Genomic DNA, 16,736 nt, shown 5'->3' with positions numbered 1-16,736 from the left:
GGGAATTCTCCGTATAAACTATTTTTAGCTCACAGGTGTTTTTTTTTTTTTTTTTTTTTTTGCGGTATACGGGCCTCTCACTGTTGCGGTCTCTCCCGCTGCGGAGCACAGGCTCCGGATGCGCAGGCTCAGCAGCCATGGCTCACGGGCCCAGCCGCCCCGCGGCATGTGGGATCCTTCCAGACTGGGGCACGAACCCATGTCCCCTGTACCGGCGGGCGGACTCTCAACCACTGAGCCACCAGGGAAACCCAGCTCACAGGTTTTTTTTTTAAAGGGTGGGGTGGATTTGGCCTGTGGGCTGTAGTTTGCTAACCTCTGGTCTACCTCATAGGGTTGTGAGGATTTATGTAGCTTCACATATAACATCCTTAGGACATGTCTGACCAATGGTGTTTGTTATTGGCTGTTCCTTTCTTTCAAGGGGCTGGATTTCAGCAGGTATTTGGCGACTCTGGTTGTATGGTCTTTTACCCTCCATCTATGGATGTTTTTCTTTTTATCTCCATTTGTTATGGGAGGGGGTGGGGTGTCAGGTTGTGCCGTCAGAACACTTCTGGGCAGAGGCACTGGCCTTCTTCCCACATCTAAGTGTCCATGATAACCCACCTTTGTAGCCTTGGTGGTGTCTCCTTGTGGGGTTGTGGTGTGGGTGGTGTGTGGTCTGCTGGTCTCAAGGTAGTAAGTTCTAACCTGACAGAGAGAAGGAAGCTCTTTTGATGGGATACTAGGGAAGGGATGGCACCAGTAAGTATGAAAGTACGTGCTTATAATAGGTAAGATAGGGGCCAAGCTAATTGAAATTGAAATATTAGAAAGAAGTATGATTACGCCCCTGGTCATTCTTAAGGTGTTTCATGGACTTGAGCCTTTGATTCCATCTCTCCATGGGTCCTGGTTTCTCAGACTCCAGAGAAACTGGAAACCAGCTCTGGGGTCTCTAGTCTGTGCCTCAGTTGTTTTGATGCACAGAATACAGACATGCACACTCACACCTAAACGTAGGCACAAGGACACACTGAAATGTGACCTTATTTGGTGCCCCAAAGAACACATAGCCAATAAGTGTATGAAAAGATGCTTATCTTCACTGATAATCAAGTGCAAATTAAGACAACATTGAAATGTCTTTGCCTATCAGATTGACAAAGATTTTTTTTTTTTAGATTGACAAAGATTTAAAAGACTGATAATGTATACAGTTGGTGAGGGCTACAGTCTTTCTTACACATCTAGTGGGAGTAGAAGTTGGTACATTTTCGGGGGGCCACTTGGCAATATCTATCAGTATTTTACAACGGTCAACCTTAGACACAACAGTTCCACACCTAGCCATTTTTAAAAAAAATAAATTTATCTATTTATTTTTGGCTGCATTGGGTCTTCGTTGCTGCACGCGGGCTTTCTCTAGTTATGGCGAGCAGGGGCTACTCTTCATTGCGGTGCACGGGCTTCTCATTGTGGTGGCTTCTTTTGTTGCAGAGCACCGGCACTAGGCACGCGGGCTTCAGTAGTTTGGCACGTGGGCTCAGTAGTTGTGGCTCGCGGGCTCTAGAGCACAGGCTCAGTAGTTGTGCCTGGGCTTAGTTGCTCCGCGGCATGTGGGATCTTCCCAGAGCAGGGCTCAAACCCGTGTCCCCTGCATTGACAGGTGGATTCTTAACCACTGTGCCACCAGGGAAGCCCCCTAGCCATTTTTTGTATAGTACTCATCCTGGTGATTAAAGATCCAGGCCTGGAATTGTTCACAACCTTCATTTAATTTCTTAAAAGTTTATTTATTTATTTTTGGCTGCCTTGGGTCTTTGTTGCAGCATGCAGGCTTTCTCTACTTGCGGTGCGCGGGGGCTACTCCTCGTTACAGTGCCCAGGCTTCTCACTGCAGTGACTTCTCTTGTTGCAGAGCATGGGCTCTAGGCACCCAGGCTCAGTAGTTGTGGCTCACTGGCTGTAGAGCACAGGCTCAGTAGTTGTGGGCCAAGCATGGGCTTAGTTGCTTTGTGGCATGTGGGATCCTCCCAGACCACAGCTCGAACCCATGTCCCCTGCATTGACAGGCGGATTCTTAACCAGTGCACCACCAGGGAAGTCCCTACCTTCATTTAGAATAGCATGTAGCATATATATACCTGAAACTAATATGATAACGTCAGTTATATATATGACAATTAAATTGAAATAGCGTATGTAGGTAACAATCCAAATGTCCATCAGCAGGATTATTAACCATGGCCTGCACCACCAGTAAAGGCGTGAGGTAGGTTTTTATGTAGTTCCCTAGAAAGATTTTGAAAAGAGCCAGAGCAGCAAGGAGGCCGCAAAGCTCAGAGTGAGGAACGAGGCCATTAAATGTGCATTTGTTGGGGCTTAGACGTGGTCTGGAGGGGCTTGTGCCTGGCTTCATACAGGGGCTGCCTCTCCGAGGTCAAAGGGGACTCCCATTTTTTATTTCCTTCCTGAACTGAGACTGCAGTACTTTTATGTTTAACACCCCCTCCACCCACCCCAGTGCTCATGGATCGCCTGAGCTGCACCTCCCAGAAAGCCTAGGAAAGGAGACCTGCTCTGTGCCTGGTCAGGGTTCTCACCTCCCGTTGCTAATTTAATATATCTCACTGGTGTTTCTTGAGAGGAACATGGTGGACAGTCATCCGCCAATCAGTGGATGGGTCACCAAAGTCCACGTTCAGCAACTTTTCTGTTCCTGAGGAGTGAAAGGTAGGATTTATGATTGGGGTGATGGTCGCCTGTCATCCCCACTTGGGACAGCTGCTCGGCTCTGCGCTCGTGGTTTCAGTTGTGGGTGGCCTATGTCAGCCTGCCGTGAGAGGCTCACGTCACCGGGCGGTGCAGTTATCTCCTGAATCAGGCTGAGGGACTTGCTGCAGATGCAGGGGTGGTAGGGCGACAAGTCACCTCCAGGGCTGCAGGGTTGGGGGCCAGTCAGACTTGCCATGGGACCTAGCAGATGCGTCTGGGAAGGTGAGTCTGTAATCTGGGCTTCTCAACCACTCAGGTCAGCGTGAACTTTGTGGGACAGAGAGACTGGTGGCCTGCCATCCCAGGCCCCAGGAAGAGCCTGGGGACCACACTTGGACGAGAAGGGCGGAGGGCGTTTGGGCGGCCACCCTTATCTTACCGCCTTTGATGTCCTGGCCTCGGGCATCTCCCAGAGACAGCAGGATTGCAGTGGTGATCACAGGATGCTGGGCTGCCATTCCCAGGCCTGTAGGGGTCATGGGTGCCTCTGGGCAGAAGGGCTCTGAGCTTGTCAGGCAGTTTGTAGGTCCTGACCTTTGTGGGGACAAGTGAGCGGGAGTTCTGGGGCCAGGTGGTCTCAGCCATGACAACCACAAGTGGAGCTGAGGCCCAGTCCTGAGTTTGGTAAAGCCCCTTCTCTCCACGGCACCTTTGGGGGGCTTTAGGACAGAAGAGGAGCTGCGAGTCTGTGGACTCCCCTTGGAGCTGTGGACGAGGCAGTGGGTGAGGGTGGGATTCTGGGAGGGTTACTCAGCTGAGCAAGGGAGGGGAGTAGAGGGTTCTGCTTGAATAATGTTTCAGAGCCCCCAGGGGACCTAAGGCGTTAATAACACTGTCTACCCCAGGCAAGGGTGGGCCTGTGGGGAGGTTCAGGATGTGCTTCTTCAACAGTGAGGGGCTGGGTGCAGGGGATGCAGCATAAATCAGACAGGTTCTTGCCCTGGAGGAGCCAGATGCAGGGGCGATGCCGGCTGAGCCTCGCTGCCAGGGCTGCAGGGGCAGCACGGGAAGAGCAGGGGCATCGTTTCCCCCCATTTAGCCCCAGGCCTGTGTCAGTGTCCTTCCAGCCCGTGCCCATAGCCACTACCTGCCCTGTCCCCGCCCCTGTCCTAAGCAGGCTGGGCCTGGCTCAGGGGTGTCTGCTCTGGCTGGGGAGACAGCCAGGGGACTCGGGGGCTTCATGAAGGCTCATCACGCAGAAGGCAGCCGGGCAGAGGGGACAGTGAGGGCTCGTCCTGAGGGACCTCAGGTCCTCTCTGTGCTCCTCCGACTTCCATCTTTGGACCTCCTCCTCCCTCTGCTCTGGGCCCCGCCCTCTGTGCCCCTGTCCACCCGAGGCCGCCCCTGGCTCAAGCCTGGCCTTTCCACATCTCCCGGACATCCACCCCACTGAGGCGGGCGCCCCTCCAGCTCAGCTCTCTAGGAAGGCAGGTGGCAAGTGCGCCGTGGAGCCTCCTCCCTCTTCTGCCCTCTGCGCCTTCTCCGCACTCTCCCCAGCTGGCCTTGACCTCTTCTGCTCCCTGCCCTTCCCCAGCAGGGTTGGCACCACCATGGGAAGCAGAGTCCTCCAGCACTTCTGCCCCACAGCATCAGGTCCGAGGGTGCTGGAGTCGCCCACCTGCGCACGTGGGGCCCAGAGCAGGAGCCGCCTGCTCCCATTTCCAGCCTCATTTCCTGGCTAGTCCCCGCCTCCCCCAGGTTCCAGCTGCTTCTGGGGAGCCAGGACCTGGATTTCTTCCTCCTGCCCCAGCAGAGAGGACAGTGGTGGATAAGCGGCAGCCTCCATTTCACCCCCTCTGTGTCTGCCAGCTTCTGGGGTGGGCAGGGAGAGTAACAGGGTACCCCTCGCTCTCCATTAAAAATACAGACTGTGAAAGGGGACAGAAAGTGGGTGCGGTAATTGCCATGAAGCCAGTGCGGAGGGCGCGCTGCGATGCACCAGCCCCCGACAGAGGCCTGCTCTGGCCGGGCAGTTCGCCTGGCAGCAGGTGAGCGCTCAGGGGAGCGGGGGGCTGAGTCCTTCTGGAGACCTGGCCCTGGGCTGGCAGCGTCTGTGGGCCCCGAGGCAGGGGTCCAGTGCACGGCGGCCCATGCCTTCATGTTGGGCCGGGAAACCAGGGCAGGCAAGCTGTGGGGACCAGTGGTCATTTGGGCCAGAACTTGACCCAGAGGCCAGGGAGGAGATGGGGTCCTGAGAAGGGGCCAGAGTGGTTGTGTGCTGAAGGTCCTGATGGAAAGGGACAGTGCTGGGTGGACATGTCAGCCAGGCTCCCAGCAGGATGGGAGGTGTAGTGGGCGGCTCTGCCCGAGGGCCCAGATTCTGGGTCCCATCCTCCTGCCATCACAGCCGTCCCGTGACCTGGTCTTGTCTGAGCTGTGATTAGGCCTCCCTGGGGCCATCCCAGTGCCTCTTCCAGGACCAGGGAGTAGTCAGGTGGGGTTTCTGCCCCACCTGGCCCGGTGTCTGTTGCCAAGGATGGGGGCAGCCCTGCCTCAGTATCGAGGCTCCCTGAGGAGAGAGACTGATGCCCCGGGGTGGGGGAAGCTCACAGGCTTGCGTGGGAGCTGGTGGGGCAAGTGCCCAAGCCAGGTGACCAGTGCCCCCAATCCTGCAAGTCTGGTGTCTCTGGGCCTCAGCCTCCTCGTCCATAGGAGGGTGGTGGCCCTGCTCGGCTCACTATGTTTGGACAGAATCGTTGTGCAGAGGAAAAGCAGGGACCCTCCCCCTAGATGGCCGAGTTGCCGTGTGCCCTGCCCACCTCTCCCCAGGGTGGGCCTGGCCTGCTACTTCGCACGAGTGTCCCGTGTGGGTCCTGTCCTCCCCATGCTTGCCCCTGGGGCCGGCTGAGCTTGGAGCGCCCCAGTCCACGCTCCTGAGTCAGCCTGTGGCCGTGCCGGCCCAAGTCTCACAGATGCAGGTGTCCCTCCACCGCTGGGGCAGTGGCCATCCCCACTGTGGCCTGGGTCAGCTCTTAGCCAGGCAGTGGTGGCTGTGCCTGAGCCGCCCCCATCTGATCCTGTCCTCATGCGCCCTGAGAGCCAGCTGCTGCCAGGCTGCCTGTCTCCATCCAGTGGCCGCTGCAGCCTCTCCTGCTGTGGCTGGTTGTAGCAGGTGATGCTTCAGTCTAGGGAAGGATGGGGTCTTCTTGACTGTTGGCCTTGACAGGGGTCCATCCTGTGGGTCCACAGAGAGGCTGCAGGGGGCGGGGTGGGAGGGTGTCTGCTACCGGGTGAGTGTGTGCGGGCTCCTGGAGCGCTTCCGTGCTGCGGTCTGTGCACGTCTGCTTCTCTTCTGCTTCCTTATCACTCATCAGGCTTGCATAACCAGGCTGGTCCTGCTTCCTGCAGAGGAGCTATCAGTGTACCATCTGGAGCTGCAAATGGGGTGACAGGGTGTTAGCGGCCTGTTCACCCCCAGGCGCTTCCCAGCACCCAGCCCCTGTCTCCAGGGATCCTGGGGCTGACACCCCTGCACTGAGCCCTGCTCCCGGGGGCGCTGTCCTCTGCAGGGCACCTGGGGACAGGCGTGTGACAGACAGCATGTGGGAGGTGTTGGCTGTCGCATGGACACCCCGCTGCCATCCTCCTCCACTTTCCTGGGGCAGAGCACCAGGATGGGAGCAGCTAGCGGTGTGACCCTGGGGTCCGCTCCCTTGTCAGTGATCAGGGACTGTCCCCCACCTCATGTGGCTCTGGTGGGAATTCGCGTGGGTGACGCGCCTCACACAGTCGGCCCAGGTGTGGGACCAGGGGGTCCAGCAGAGCTTCCCTGTGGTGGTTGTCCGCGACCCCATTCCCCCAACCGTGCCTCCCCTGCGGGAGGGGACCTGGGCCCAGAGAGGTGCCCGCTGGGCAGACCTGGACACGTGGCTGAGTCAGAGTCCAGTGACGCCAGGAGGCCTGAGCTGGAGGTTCTTGCCGGTGCTCCTTGGACAGCGTGCTCAGCCTCCTTCACGGGACAGGGTGAGGGTGTAGGTGGTGACCCACTCGGAGTGCCCCTCACGGGAGCACCCACTGGGGCACTCCACACACAGCCCCTCAGCCCAGCCTCTTCCAGGTTGGACATTGCAGAGCGCGGTCCTGATGCGAGAGGTGGGCACCTGGCTCCTGACCTGCACCTGCATCTGCGCCTGGGTCGGCTTGGGCGTCTCTGTCCCAGGGCACAGAGGAGGTAAGGACTGGCACTGTGTGTGTGGGGGGGGCTGTGGGGGCAGAGCTGGGGACAGGGGTGCCCCCGTCAGGCTCCACGGGGAAGGGTTGGGTTTGGGCTGTGCGGGACCGGGGCTTCAGCCCCACCCAGGTTGCACGCTCAGAGCCCATCCCCTTGGGGTCTCCCAGCCTTGCCCGCGGTAACTTCTCCTGGGCTCGTTCTCTGGGGCCTGCCTGTCCGAGGGGTCAGCTGCCACGCCCTCCCCCTCCCCCAGCCCTGCCCTGAAGCAGCCACTGTGGGCTTGCAAGGGTCACTGTTCCCAGGGCCTGGGACTTTCACGTGCCACACCAACAACATCCTCAGGATTGACTGCCACTGGTCTGCCCCAGAGCTGGGCCAGGGGGCCGGCCCCTGGCTGCTCTTCACCAGGTGAGGCCGGAGGGCAGGGGGTAGAGGGCAGGGGTGGGGGTAGGGAGCCGGGCTGGTGCAGTGGCCCTTTGGTGCCGACACGTGCCCTTTCCAGCAACCACGCTCCAGGCAGCAAGCACAGGTGCGTCTTCCGGGCCAGCGTGTGCACAGTGGAGCTGCCACCCGAGGAGGTGCTCGTGCCTTCTGACAACTTCACCATCACCTTCCACCGTCACGTCTCTGGGAAGGAGCAGGTCAGCCTGGTGGATCCACAGTACCTGCCCCGGAGACATGGTGAGGCCTGGGCCAGTGCGTTGTCCGGGAGCATCCTGGCTACATCACCCCCCACGGCCCAGTCAGTGCTCCCGGTCCCTGCTGACGGATCCAGGGCTAGCATCAGGCGGGGCCCCCGGGGAGGGGGAGGGTTTTGGAGGAGGATGAAGGTGCAGGGCTTTGAGTTGGGGCAGGAGCTGCAGTTTGAGTCACTTGCGATCTACTTCAGTCACAGCAGGAAGGACTTCAGTAAGACACTAGGAAGAACTTCCAGCAGCAGCTTAGATCTGAAACTCACCTTGTCTGTCTGCAGAGGCTGGAGGAAGTCACTGCTGTCTTGTCCCACCTGGGGCTTCTCTGGACCAGTTTTCCAGTGAGGCCTCTGCTCTGAGAAGGCCTTGGCCACGTGCCCCGTCCTTCCCGGGAATCTTTGCGATCCCCAGTCCTGGGCGTGCTGGCCCCCACACCGTCACACAGCTTCATTCTGTTTCAGTGAAGCTGGACCCTCCCTCAGACTTGCTGAGCAACATCACTTCTGACCACTGTGTCCTGACCTGGAGCATCAATCCTGCCTTGGAGCCGCTGGCCTCACTCCTCAGCTACGAGCTGGCCTTCAAGAGGCAGGAGGAGACCTGGGAGGTAAGGCTGGGTCTGCCTACCGTGGGGGCCTCTCCTGGGAGCAGCAGCCAGGGTCACTCCTCGTCCCATCTAGGGTGGTGTCACCTTGGAATTGTGAGGAGGGAAGTGACCAGAGACAAGGGTAAGTGAGTGCAGGTGTGGTGAGTGTGCCTGTGTGTACGTGTGAGCGTTCACAGGGCGTGCCTGTGTGGATGAGTGTGCATGCACGTGGATACATGTAAGTGTGTGGACACGTGTAAGTGTGCCCACGTGTGTGTGTACACGTCCTCGAGGGCTGATGGGCCCAGTCTCACCCCCAGCACCTCCTAACTGTTCACCCCACAGCGGGCTCGGCACAAGGATCACATTGTTGGGGTGACCTGGTTGAAACTTGAAGCCACTGAATTGGACCCTGGTTCCACCTATGAGGCCCGGCTGCGTGTCCAGATGGCCACACTAGAGGACGCGGTGGCGGAGGAGGAGCGCTATGAGGGCCCATGGAGTGACTGGAGCCAGCCCACCCGCTTCCACTCCCCCCAGAGACAAGGTGGGCGCTGCTGCCTTCAGGGGCCTGGGTGGGGCCTCCCCGCCCCCTTGCGTCCCACCCCTTACCCCTCCTGGGACCCCCTCCCTCGTGGCCCAGTTGACTGCCTTCCCCTGGAGGTCTGTGTGAAGGGGAAACACCTGCCAAGTGCTGGGCCTCCCAGGGAGCTGCAGCTCCCGGTCTCCTTGGAGCGAGTGTGGCCCCAGCTGCACAGCAGGCTGGTGCTGCTGTCTCTGGAGCCCGGGCAGGGCCTCGTCTGCTTAGGGGGCTGGGCTGACTCTTGTGCACAGAGGTACTGGAAAGGATCTCGGACCCTGGTGATCTTATGGATGGGAAAGGCAAGGCCCAGGGGTGCGTGATTCACCCAGGGTACTCTCGGAGGCGCGACATAAACCTTCCATTTTGGCCTGAGGCGCCCATCCAGGTGCCTTTGCCAGGTGAGTTTGGAGGAACACAGCCCTGGGCCCTTCCTGCTATAGGTCTCCTGGTCCCAGCTTTGGGGCAGCGCGACAGCACCCTGGTCTCTGTGTCCATCTTTCTCCTGCTGACCAGCCTGACCTACCTGCTGTTCAAGCTGTCACCCAGGTCTGTAGCCAAGGAGTGTGTGTGGGAGTGTGTGCATGTAAGTGAATGTGTTATTGTACATGTGGGTGTGAGAATTCGTATGTGCATGAGCGTGTGTGTGCGTTTGTGGGTGTGGGGTAGGCGGTGCATTGAGGGCCCAAACCCACACCCCCTCCCACAATGCTCCTGGGTGGGGAGGGGTTTTCAGGCCTCTGACCCGGACCAGTGGGGATGTCCCCAGTTGCCAGGTGCATGTGGGTGGTGGGCAGTGTGGCCCAAAAGAGCTCTGGAGGGACCCAAAGTCCCTGGGGCCGAGTCGCCTGAGGCCCTTGTCTCCTGCCTGTGGAGGTGCTTGGCACTGGCTCATTTGCACAGTGGTTTTATGCAGACAGTGTTGGGCATCTGGTTTTCACGGGGCCCTGTTTCCCGCCCTGATGGGTGCCACGGACAACCAGATGAACAAAAGCCCTCCTGAAACAAGCCATCACACATGGGGCCTCGTCCCGCAGGAGACCGGCCAGGCGTGGACGGGTAGCAGAGAGGATGGGAGGAGGTTGGACAGAGGCAGCCAGGGTGAGGGAGGGACGGGGTGCTGGGCCCGATGGGTGGCCAAGAGGACCAGGGAGGGCTCAGGCTTGCCCTCGGGTCCCAGGAGAGCGCCTGAAGCCTGGTCACGTGGGATGGGATCTGGTTTATGTTTTGAGAATGGAGTTCTGTGGTACAAGTGAGGAGGAGAACCTGTAGGGTGGCCAGGGGTGGGGTCCAGAGGGAGGCAATTGTGTGTGAGCTGGCGGGAGAGGCAGAGCTAGAGCTAAGTGCAGGGTGTGACAGGGTCTCAGGACGGGAAAGTGAGGGGACATTGGGTGGATGCGATGTGACTCGTGGCCCCTGATGCCACCCTGGGGTGGGGAATCGGGACAGGCCCCCAGGGAGGCTGGCGAGGTTGATCTGGACTTGCTGGGTCAGAGTCTGGGGCGCCGTTCTCAGGGGAGGAGCAGTGGGTCTTGGGTGGGTAGATCCGGTGCTCGGGGAGAAGTCTGATGGGGTTCCCGGAAGTACTGTCTCCCCCTCCGGCTGAAGACACAGCTGGTCACCCCCACCCCTGAACCCGCCATCACCACTCACCTTAAAGGGACCCATGTCTTGGTATAAATCAGTTCTGTGGGGTCATTAGCGAGGGGGCCGCAGGTGCCAGGTGTCAGGCCTGGACCCAACGAGAGGAGAGGGCGACAGCAGCACTAACGGGGCAGGGCTGGTCCCTGCTGCGTGGAAGGAGCCGTGTTCCTGGCAGTGACCTCCTGGAGTTGGGCCTCTGATTACTGTCTCCTGACCTCAGGATGAAGACAGCCTTGTACCAGGACGTGCCGTCCCCAGGCCCGTTCTTCCAGTCCCTGTACAGTGTGCACAACGGGGACTTTCAGGTTCGTGACCCGGTGGGCCTGGGGTGCCCAGATGTCTGGACCGCCCAGGCTGTGGGCTCTGGGTGAGGTTGGGGGCCTCTGTCAGTGCTTTGAGCTTTTTTGCTATATATAGTGGTATATATAGTATATAGGTAGTATATGTACGCACTGTGACTCAAAGGGGCCAAAGACAAATTAGCTTTATTCTCTATTGCCGAGTTCTTTTTCTTCTCATGTCTCTGATTCCATTGCTGATGGGAAAAAATGTCAAGTTTCTCATGACATTATCTCTGCCTCTTCTGGTTTGCAGCAGCCCTTGGAGGTAAATGGTCAGTTTAAGGTGCCAGCTCAGGGGGCTGTGTGCACCTGAAGGCATCTGTGTCTTGTGCTGCCTCTGGGGCCCTCCCTGGTCCCTGGGCTACTCTGGTGGCCGTCATGGAGTGCCCGGCCCCTCCCGGCCCCTGGGGTAGCGATGAGTTGACCCTACACCACCCCCCCATCGTGGTGCCCTGGTGGGCTCTCACAGGCCGCGACGCTGAGAACAGCCTGGAGGCCCCGTTGGACCCTCCCTGCTGGCCTGGTAGTTCCTGCTCCACAGGCAGGAGGAGGGGAGGAGGAGCTCCAATGGGTGGTCTCTGGTCCCCACCCTCTCGGGCCCCTCACTTTGGGCAGAGGATGGAGGTGGTGCTGCCCAGGTTCTCCCACACCAGCTTTGCGTGGCTGCCTTCCGCCTGGCTCTTTTCTCTCTTAACAGGGAGTCTAGTTTTCAAGCTTGTCATCCAAAAATATAATTTGAAGCTTAAAGCCGAGCACTTTGTCAGGGCTGCATGGGGAGTAAATGTTCTGATGCCTGCACTCATCTTCCGGGCTGCAGGCACCCAGCCCCTTCTCTGTAGAACCATAGCACCTGTCAGGGCTTAGTTAGCCCCTTGGGAGGTGGTCTGGAGCCACGGGCTGGCTCTCCGGGGGCAGGACAATGATGGAAGGTGTGGTGTGTGGTGCACTCGATGGAGACTCCTGGTCCCACCTAGGAAACAGCTTCCTTTTTTTTTTTTTTTAAATTCTTTTCCATTATGATTTATCATAGGATATTGAATATAGTTCCCTGTGCTATACAGTAGGACCTTGTTGTTTATCCATCCTATACACACTAGTTTGCATCTACTAACCCCAAACTCCCAGTTCATCCCACCCCCACCCCCTTGACAACCACAAGCCTGTTATCTATGTATGTGGGTCTCTTTCTGTTTTGTAGATAAGTTCATTTGTGTCATATTTTAGATTCCACATGTAAGTGATATCATATGGTGTTTGTCTTTCTCTTTCTGACTCACCTCACTTAGTATGATAATCTCTAGTTGCATCCATGTTGCTGCAAATGGCATTATTTCATTCTTTTTTATGGCTGAGTAGTATTCCATTGTATGTATGTACCACATCTTCTTTAACCATTCATCTGTTGATGGACATTTAGGTTGTTTCCATGTCTTGGCTATTGTGAATTGTGCTGCTATGAACATGGGGGTGCATGTATCTTTTTGCATTAGAATTTTGTCTGGATGTATGCCCAGGAGTGGGATTGCTGGGTCATATGGTAGCTCTATTTTTAAATTTTTTAAGAAACATCCATACTGTTTTCCATAGTGGCTGCACCAACTTACAGTCCCACCAACAGTAAAGGATGGTTCCCTTTTCTCCACACCCTCTCCAGCATTTGTTATTTGTAGAGTTTTTAGTGATGGCCATTCTGACTGGTGTGAGGTGGTAGCTCATTATAGTTTTTTTTTTTTTTTTTTTTGCGATACTCAGGCCTCTCACTGTTGTGGCCTCTCCCGTTGCGGAGCACAGGCTCCGGACGCGCAGGCTCAGCGGCCATGGCTCACGGGCGCAGCCGCTCCACGGCATGTGGGATCTTCCCGGACCGGGGCACGAACCCGTGTCCCCTGCATCGGCAGGCGGACTCTCAACCACTGCGCCACCAGGGAAGCCCACTCATTGTAGTTTTGATTTGCATTTCTCTAATAATTAGTGATGTTGATCTTTTCACGTGCCTCTTGGCCATTTGTATTTCTTCTTTGGAGAAATGCCTATTTAGGTCTTCTGCCCATTTTTCGATTGGATTTCTTTTTGTTATTGAGTTGTATGAACTGTTTGTATATTTTGGAAATTAAGCCCTCGTCAGTCGCATCATTTGCAAATATTTTCTCCCATTCTGTAGGTTGTCTTTTCGTTTTGTTTATGGTTTCCTTTGCTGTGCAAAAGCTTATAAGTTTGATTAGGTCCCATTTGTTTATTTTGTTTTTATTTCTGTTGCCTTGGGAGACCAACCTGTGAAAACACTGGTATGATTTATGTCAGAGAATGTTTTGCCTGTGCTCTTTTCTAGGAGTTTTATGGTGTCCTGTCTTATGCTGAAGTCTTTAAGCCATTTTGAGTTTATTTTTGTGTATGGTGTGAGGGTGTGTTCTAACGTCATTGATTTACATGCAGGAACATCTTCCTTTTGGAGGTAGTGGGCCTCCTGTGGCCCCACAGAGGGTCCAGGTCTGCTGGCCTTGGCCCCAAGGTGCCAGGCCCAACAGCACCTCCTGTGTGTGCGTGCGTGCGTGCGTGTAGTGGGGTTTGGGTGAGGGTGCCTGGGCTCTGCAGCTGCTGGCAGTGTGTGAGGCAGCAGTGTCTTCAGCCCTGTCACCATCTGTACCCTGGTTCAGGCCTCTTTGAGCACAGGCCTGTGCTGGGAGCCAGGGGAGGGTCCTGAAGGGAATGGGGGTTCTGTGTTGAGGCTGGGCTGGCCCATGGGGGGAAGACAGAATGTTCTGGGCACAGGTGCTCTTGGTCTCTGGGAGTGGATTTCTGGAGAGCTTCCTGGAGGAGGGGAGGCTGCTCCCACAGTGAGTCCTGAACACACTGCCTGAGGCCTTCCCTCCTCTCGGTGCTCTGTTCCAGACCTGGATAGGGGCCCACAGAGCTGGTCCAGAGCCAAGCCCGGACTGCACAGGCCCTGCACGAGGAGCCTGGGAGACCCGTGTCCGGGAGGCCATCGCTTTGCTCACCTATGACCCGGTGGACGTGGGGCCGTTAGCGGGCCTGGAGGAGGAGGGGAGCACTGGCACCGGCCTCCCAGCAGATGCGCTGCCCGCAGGATGTGTGGAGGAGGGGGGGCCGCTGCCCGCCTACCTGCCACAGGAGGCCTGGGCCCCCGCAGGCCCTACCAGGCTGGCTCCCCTGCAGTCCCAGGGCAGCAGCAGCGACTACTGTGCCCTGGGCTGCTCCAGGTGGGGCTGCCCCTCCACCTTCACAGGAAGCGCGCAGAGCTCTGAGCCCGACGCTGCCTTGGCCTGTGGCCCTTTCTGTGACCAGCAGAGCCTGGATGCCCGGCCAGGAGGTAACTGTGCAGGCGTTGGTCACAGTCAGAGGCAGGACGCTGGTGGATGGGCCGCATGAGGCTCTCCTGCTCTCGGCAGGCCGTGGGCTCCGTCCCCACAGTGCTGCAGCACGTCCATCCTGGGGAACATGAAGCAAAGTCCCTGGAGCCAACACTTGACTGGCACTGGACCTGCGGAGGGCCACCCATGCAGCGGTCACATGTCCGGTCCGGGTGGAGGCAGGAGGCTCTCCCCTCCTCCCCTCCCTCTGCATCTGTCGGGAGGGGGCTCTGCCCTCAGCATCCTGCCATCCTGGCCCCCCGTCCACCACTTCCCTCCCCGCTTCCTGGCTTAACCCCAGGGCCCACAGCCAGTTCTGCCCTCACTCCCTTAAAGGGCCAGCCTGGGCCCCGTGGACACAGGTGAGACACCGTGACCAGGCCTAGTGTCCTGTTTCTGTGCCTTCCTGAGGTCTCTCCCCTACTGAGATTAAAAGGGACATAGCAGCTGTTTCAAACTGCTGTTGGCTGGGAGAGGGGCCCAGATGACATAGGAAGGGTGGCGTCTGGCTATTCCTGGGCTTTCTGGGCTCCACGAATAGCAGGGGGAGGCTCAGCGACCAGCTCCAGGGAGGCCGCCTCCCCGCCCCTCCTTGTCGGCCCCCGGGGCTGAGTGCTGTGGCCAGAGTAACCATCCAGCAGTGGTCTTGGCCTCTGAAGGGCCCTGCTTCTACCCCACCCCCGTGGTCTGGAGAGAGGGGGACAGAGCAGAGGGCGCCTGTGTCCGTCCCTTAGGGCTGCCATAACGAAGTCCCACAAACTAGGTGGCTTAAAAGGCACCAGGGAGGATCTGATTCAGGGTTCCCTGCACCTCTGGTAATTTCTGGCTTGGGACAGCGCAGCTCCAGTCCTCACAAGGTGTTTTCCCTCTGTGTGTTCCTGTCCAAAGCCCCTCTTTTTATACCAATGTAATCATAGTGGATTAGGGCCAACCTGAATAACTTTATTTTGGCTGGATTATCTGTAAAGACCCTATTTCCATATATGGTCAGGTTCACATGTACTGGGGGTTAGGACTTCAACATATGAATTTCTGGGCAGTGCCCCTGCCAGCCATGTCCACCTCTCTGCTGGCCTGAGGCGCCGTGGTCCCTCCCAGGGCAGCCCCGTCACTCTTACTCGGGGCCTCAGGCAGGAGACCCTATCCCACCGCCGGGCTGCGGGACTTGGGTCTGGTGCTGGGATCCTCCACCCAGTGAGGGCTGGACCAAGACTGTCCTGGCGTTGGAGGTGCTGAAGTACTGAATGTGGGATAGATGGAGGTTTGTCTCCCTGGGTGCTGAACCAGAGGGGGCACCTCTCTGGGGGTCCAGGGTCCCCTGCAGCCTGAGCAGAGAGGAGCACATGCAGCCCCAGGCCCCCGAAGGCAAAGGTCCCCTCTGTGTGCCTGTGGAGCCCTGAGGTTTTGCGGGGGCCGCAGCAGAGCCAGATCCTGGTCAGCAGGGATGAAGAGGACCCCGCATGTATCTTCAGTATCCAGAGAGCGGAGGGGTGTAGATGGAAATGAGGCACAGGCGCCATCCGCTCTAACCAAGGGTAAAAATACCAGCGTGACTCCACTTCCTGGAGCCTGTGTATATGACAGCAGCTGCATGGCTCCTGTGGCTTCACGTGGACTTGGGCCCCCATGGGATTCCACACCCGGGGACAGTGTTCGTTTGACTAACACACTCGGTCCTGGTGGCGCCTGAGTGAGGAGCTACTCAGAGGCCGGTGGTTGTAGGTGAGCCGCGCCCGCCCCTCAGGACACAGGCCTGGCAGTACCTGAGCCAGGTGCCTGCATGTCGTGGGGCTCAGAAAATGCTAATTTCCACTTATCCGACGAGACGACCCTTGGAAACTGCACGCGGAGATCGCAACGTTTGAAAGACCCCGTGAGCCCTGGTGAGGGGTCGCTGATCCCCAGGTATCTAGGAAGGAGTCAGAGAAGGTGGCCTGGGACTCGATGAGGAAGCTGCTGGTGGAGGAGCTGAGTGCACGGTGTGGCTGGAGCACAAAGGTCCAAAATGTAGCTGGACCGGGGAAGACCTTGGAGGCCAGGCCAGGGCAGGGTGAGGGGAGCAAACTCACCCTGCTCAGGGGAGGCTGCGGGACGCTTTCTCTTTCTTTGGCTTTTGATGAGGTGAAGTTTACATAGTACGAAAGTAACCATTTTAAAGTGTACAATTCAGTGACATTTAGTACGTCTGTAATATTTGCAACTATCACCTCTATCTAGTTCCAAAACATTTTCACCCTCCAAAGGGAAATCCCCTGCCCCTTAAGCGGTCACCCTCCTCCCCACCCTCTCTCTGACCTCTCGCCACTACGAGTCCACTTTCTGTCTCTGGATTTACCTACTGTGGATATTTCATATAAATGGAGTCATATAATGCATGGCCTTTCGTGTTCATTTTTTTCTCCTAGCGTAGTGTTTTTTTTTAAATAAATTTATTTATTTTATTTATTTATTATTTTTGGCTGTGTTGGGTCTTTGTTGCTGCACGCGAGCTTTCTCTAGTTGCGGCGAGCGGGGTCTACTCTTTGTTGCTGGGCGCTATTGTAATTTTTTTTTTTTTCATTTCGAATTCCAATTTGTCCCCTACATCATTGCTG

At 57.3% G+C, this 16,736-nt stretch overlaps 1 protein-coding gene across 1 annotated transcript; it reads left to right on the top strand.

Moving 5' to 3' along the window:
* Nucleotides 1–4,693: 4,693 nt before the first annotated feature.
* On the top strand, nt 4,694–14,451 carry IL9R (interleukin 9 receptor; the record flags this gene model as incomplete). The annotated part of the gene is made up of 9 exons (XM_079945442.1): nt 4,694–4,890; nt 6,795–6,931; nt 7,201–7,339; nt 7,434–7,612; nt 8,085–8,230; nt 8,555–8,756; nt 9,233–9,338; nt 10,654–10,738; nt 13,664–14,451. The coding sequence occupies 9 exons, from the start codon at nt 4,694–4,696 to the stop codon at nt 14,159–14,161; spliced, it is 1,689 nt and encodes a 562-aa protein (XP_079801568.1). The 3' UTR covers nt 14,162–14,451.
* Nucleotides 14,452–16,736: the final 2,285 nt, after the last annotated feature.

The sequence above is a fragment of the Stenella coeruleoalba genome (assembly GCF_951394435.1).
Source record: "Stenella coeruleoalba genome assembly, chromosome: 15".
Classification (NCBI taxonomy): domain Eukaryota; kingdom Metazoa; phylum Chordata; class Mammalia; order Artiodactyla; family Delphinidae; genus Stenella; species Stenella coeruleoalba.
The sequence above is the reverse complement of the archived record's forward strand: the minus strand, read 5'-3'. Positions and strand labels throughout refer to the sequence as shown.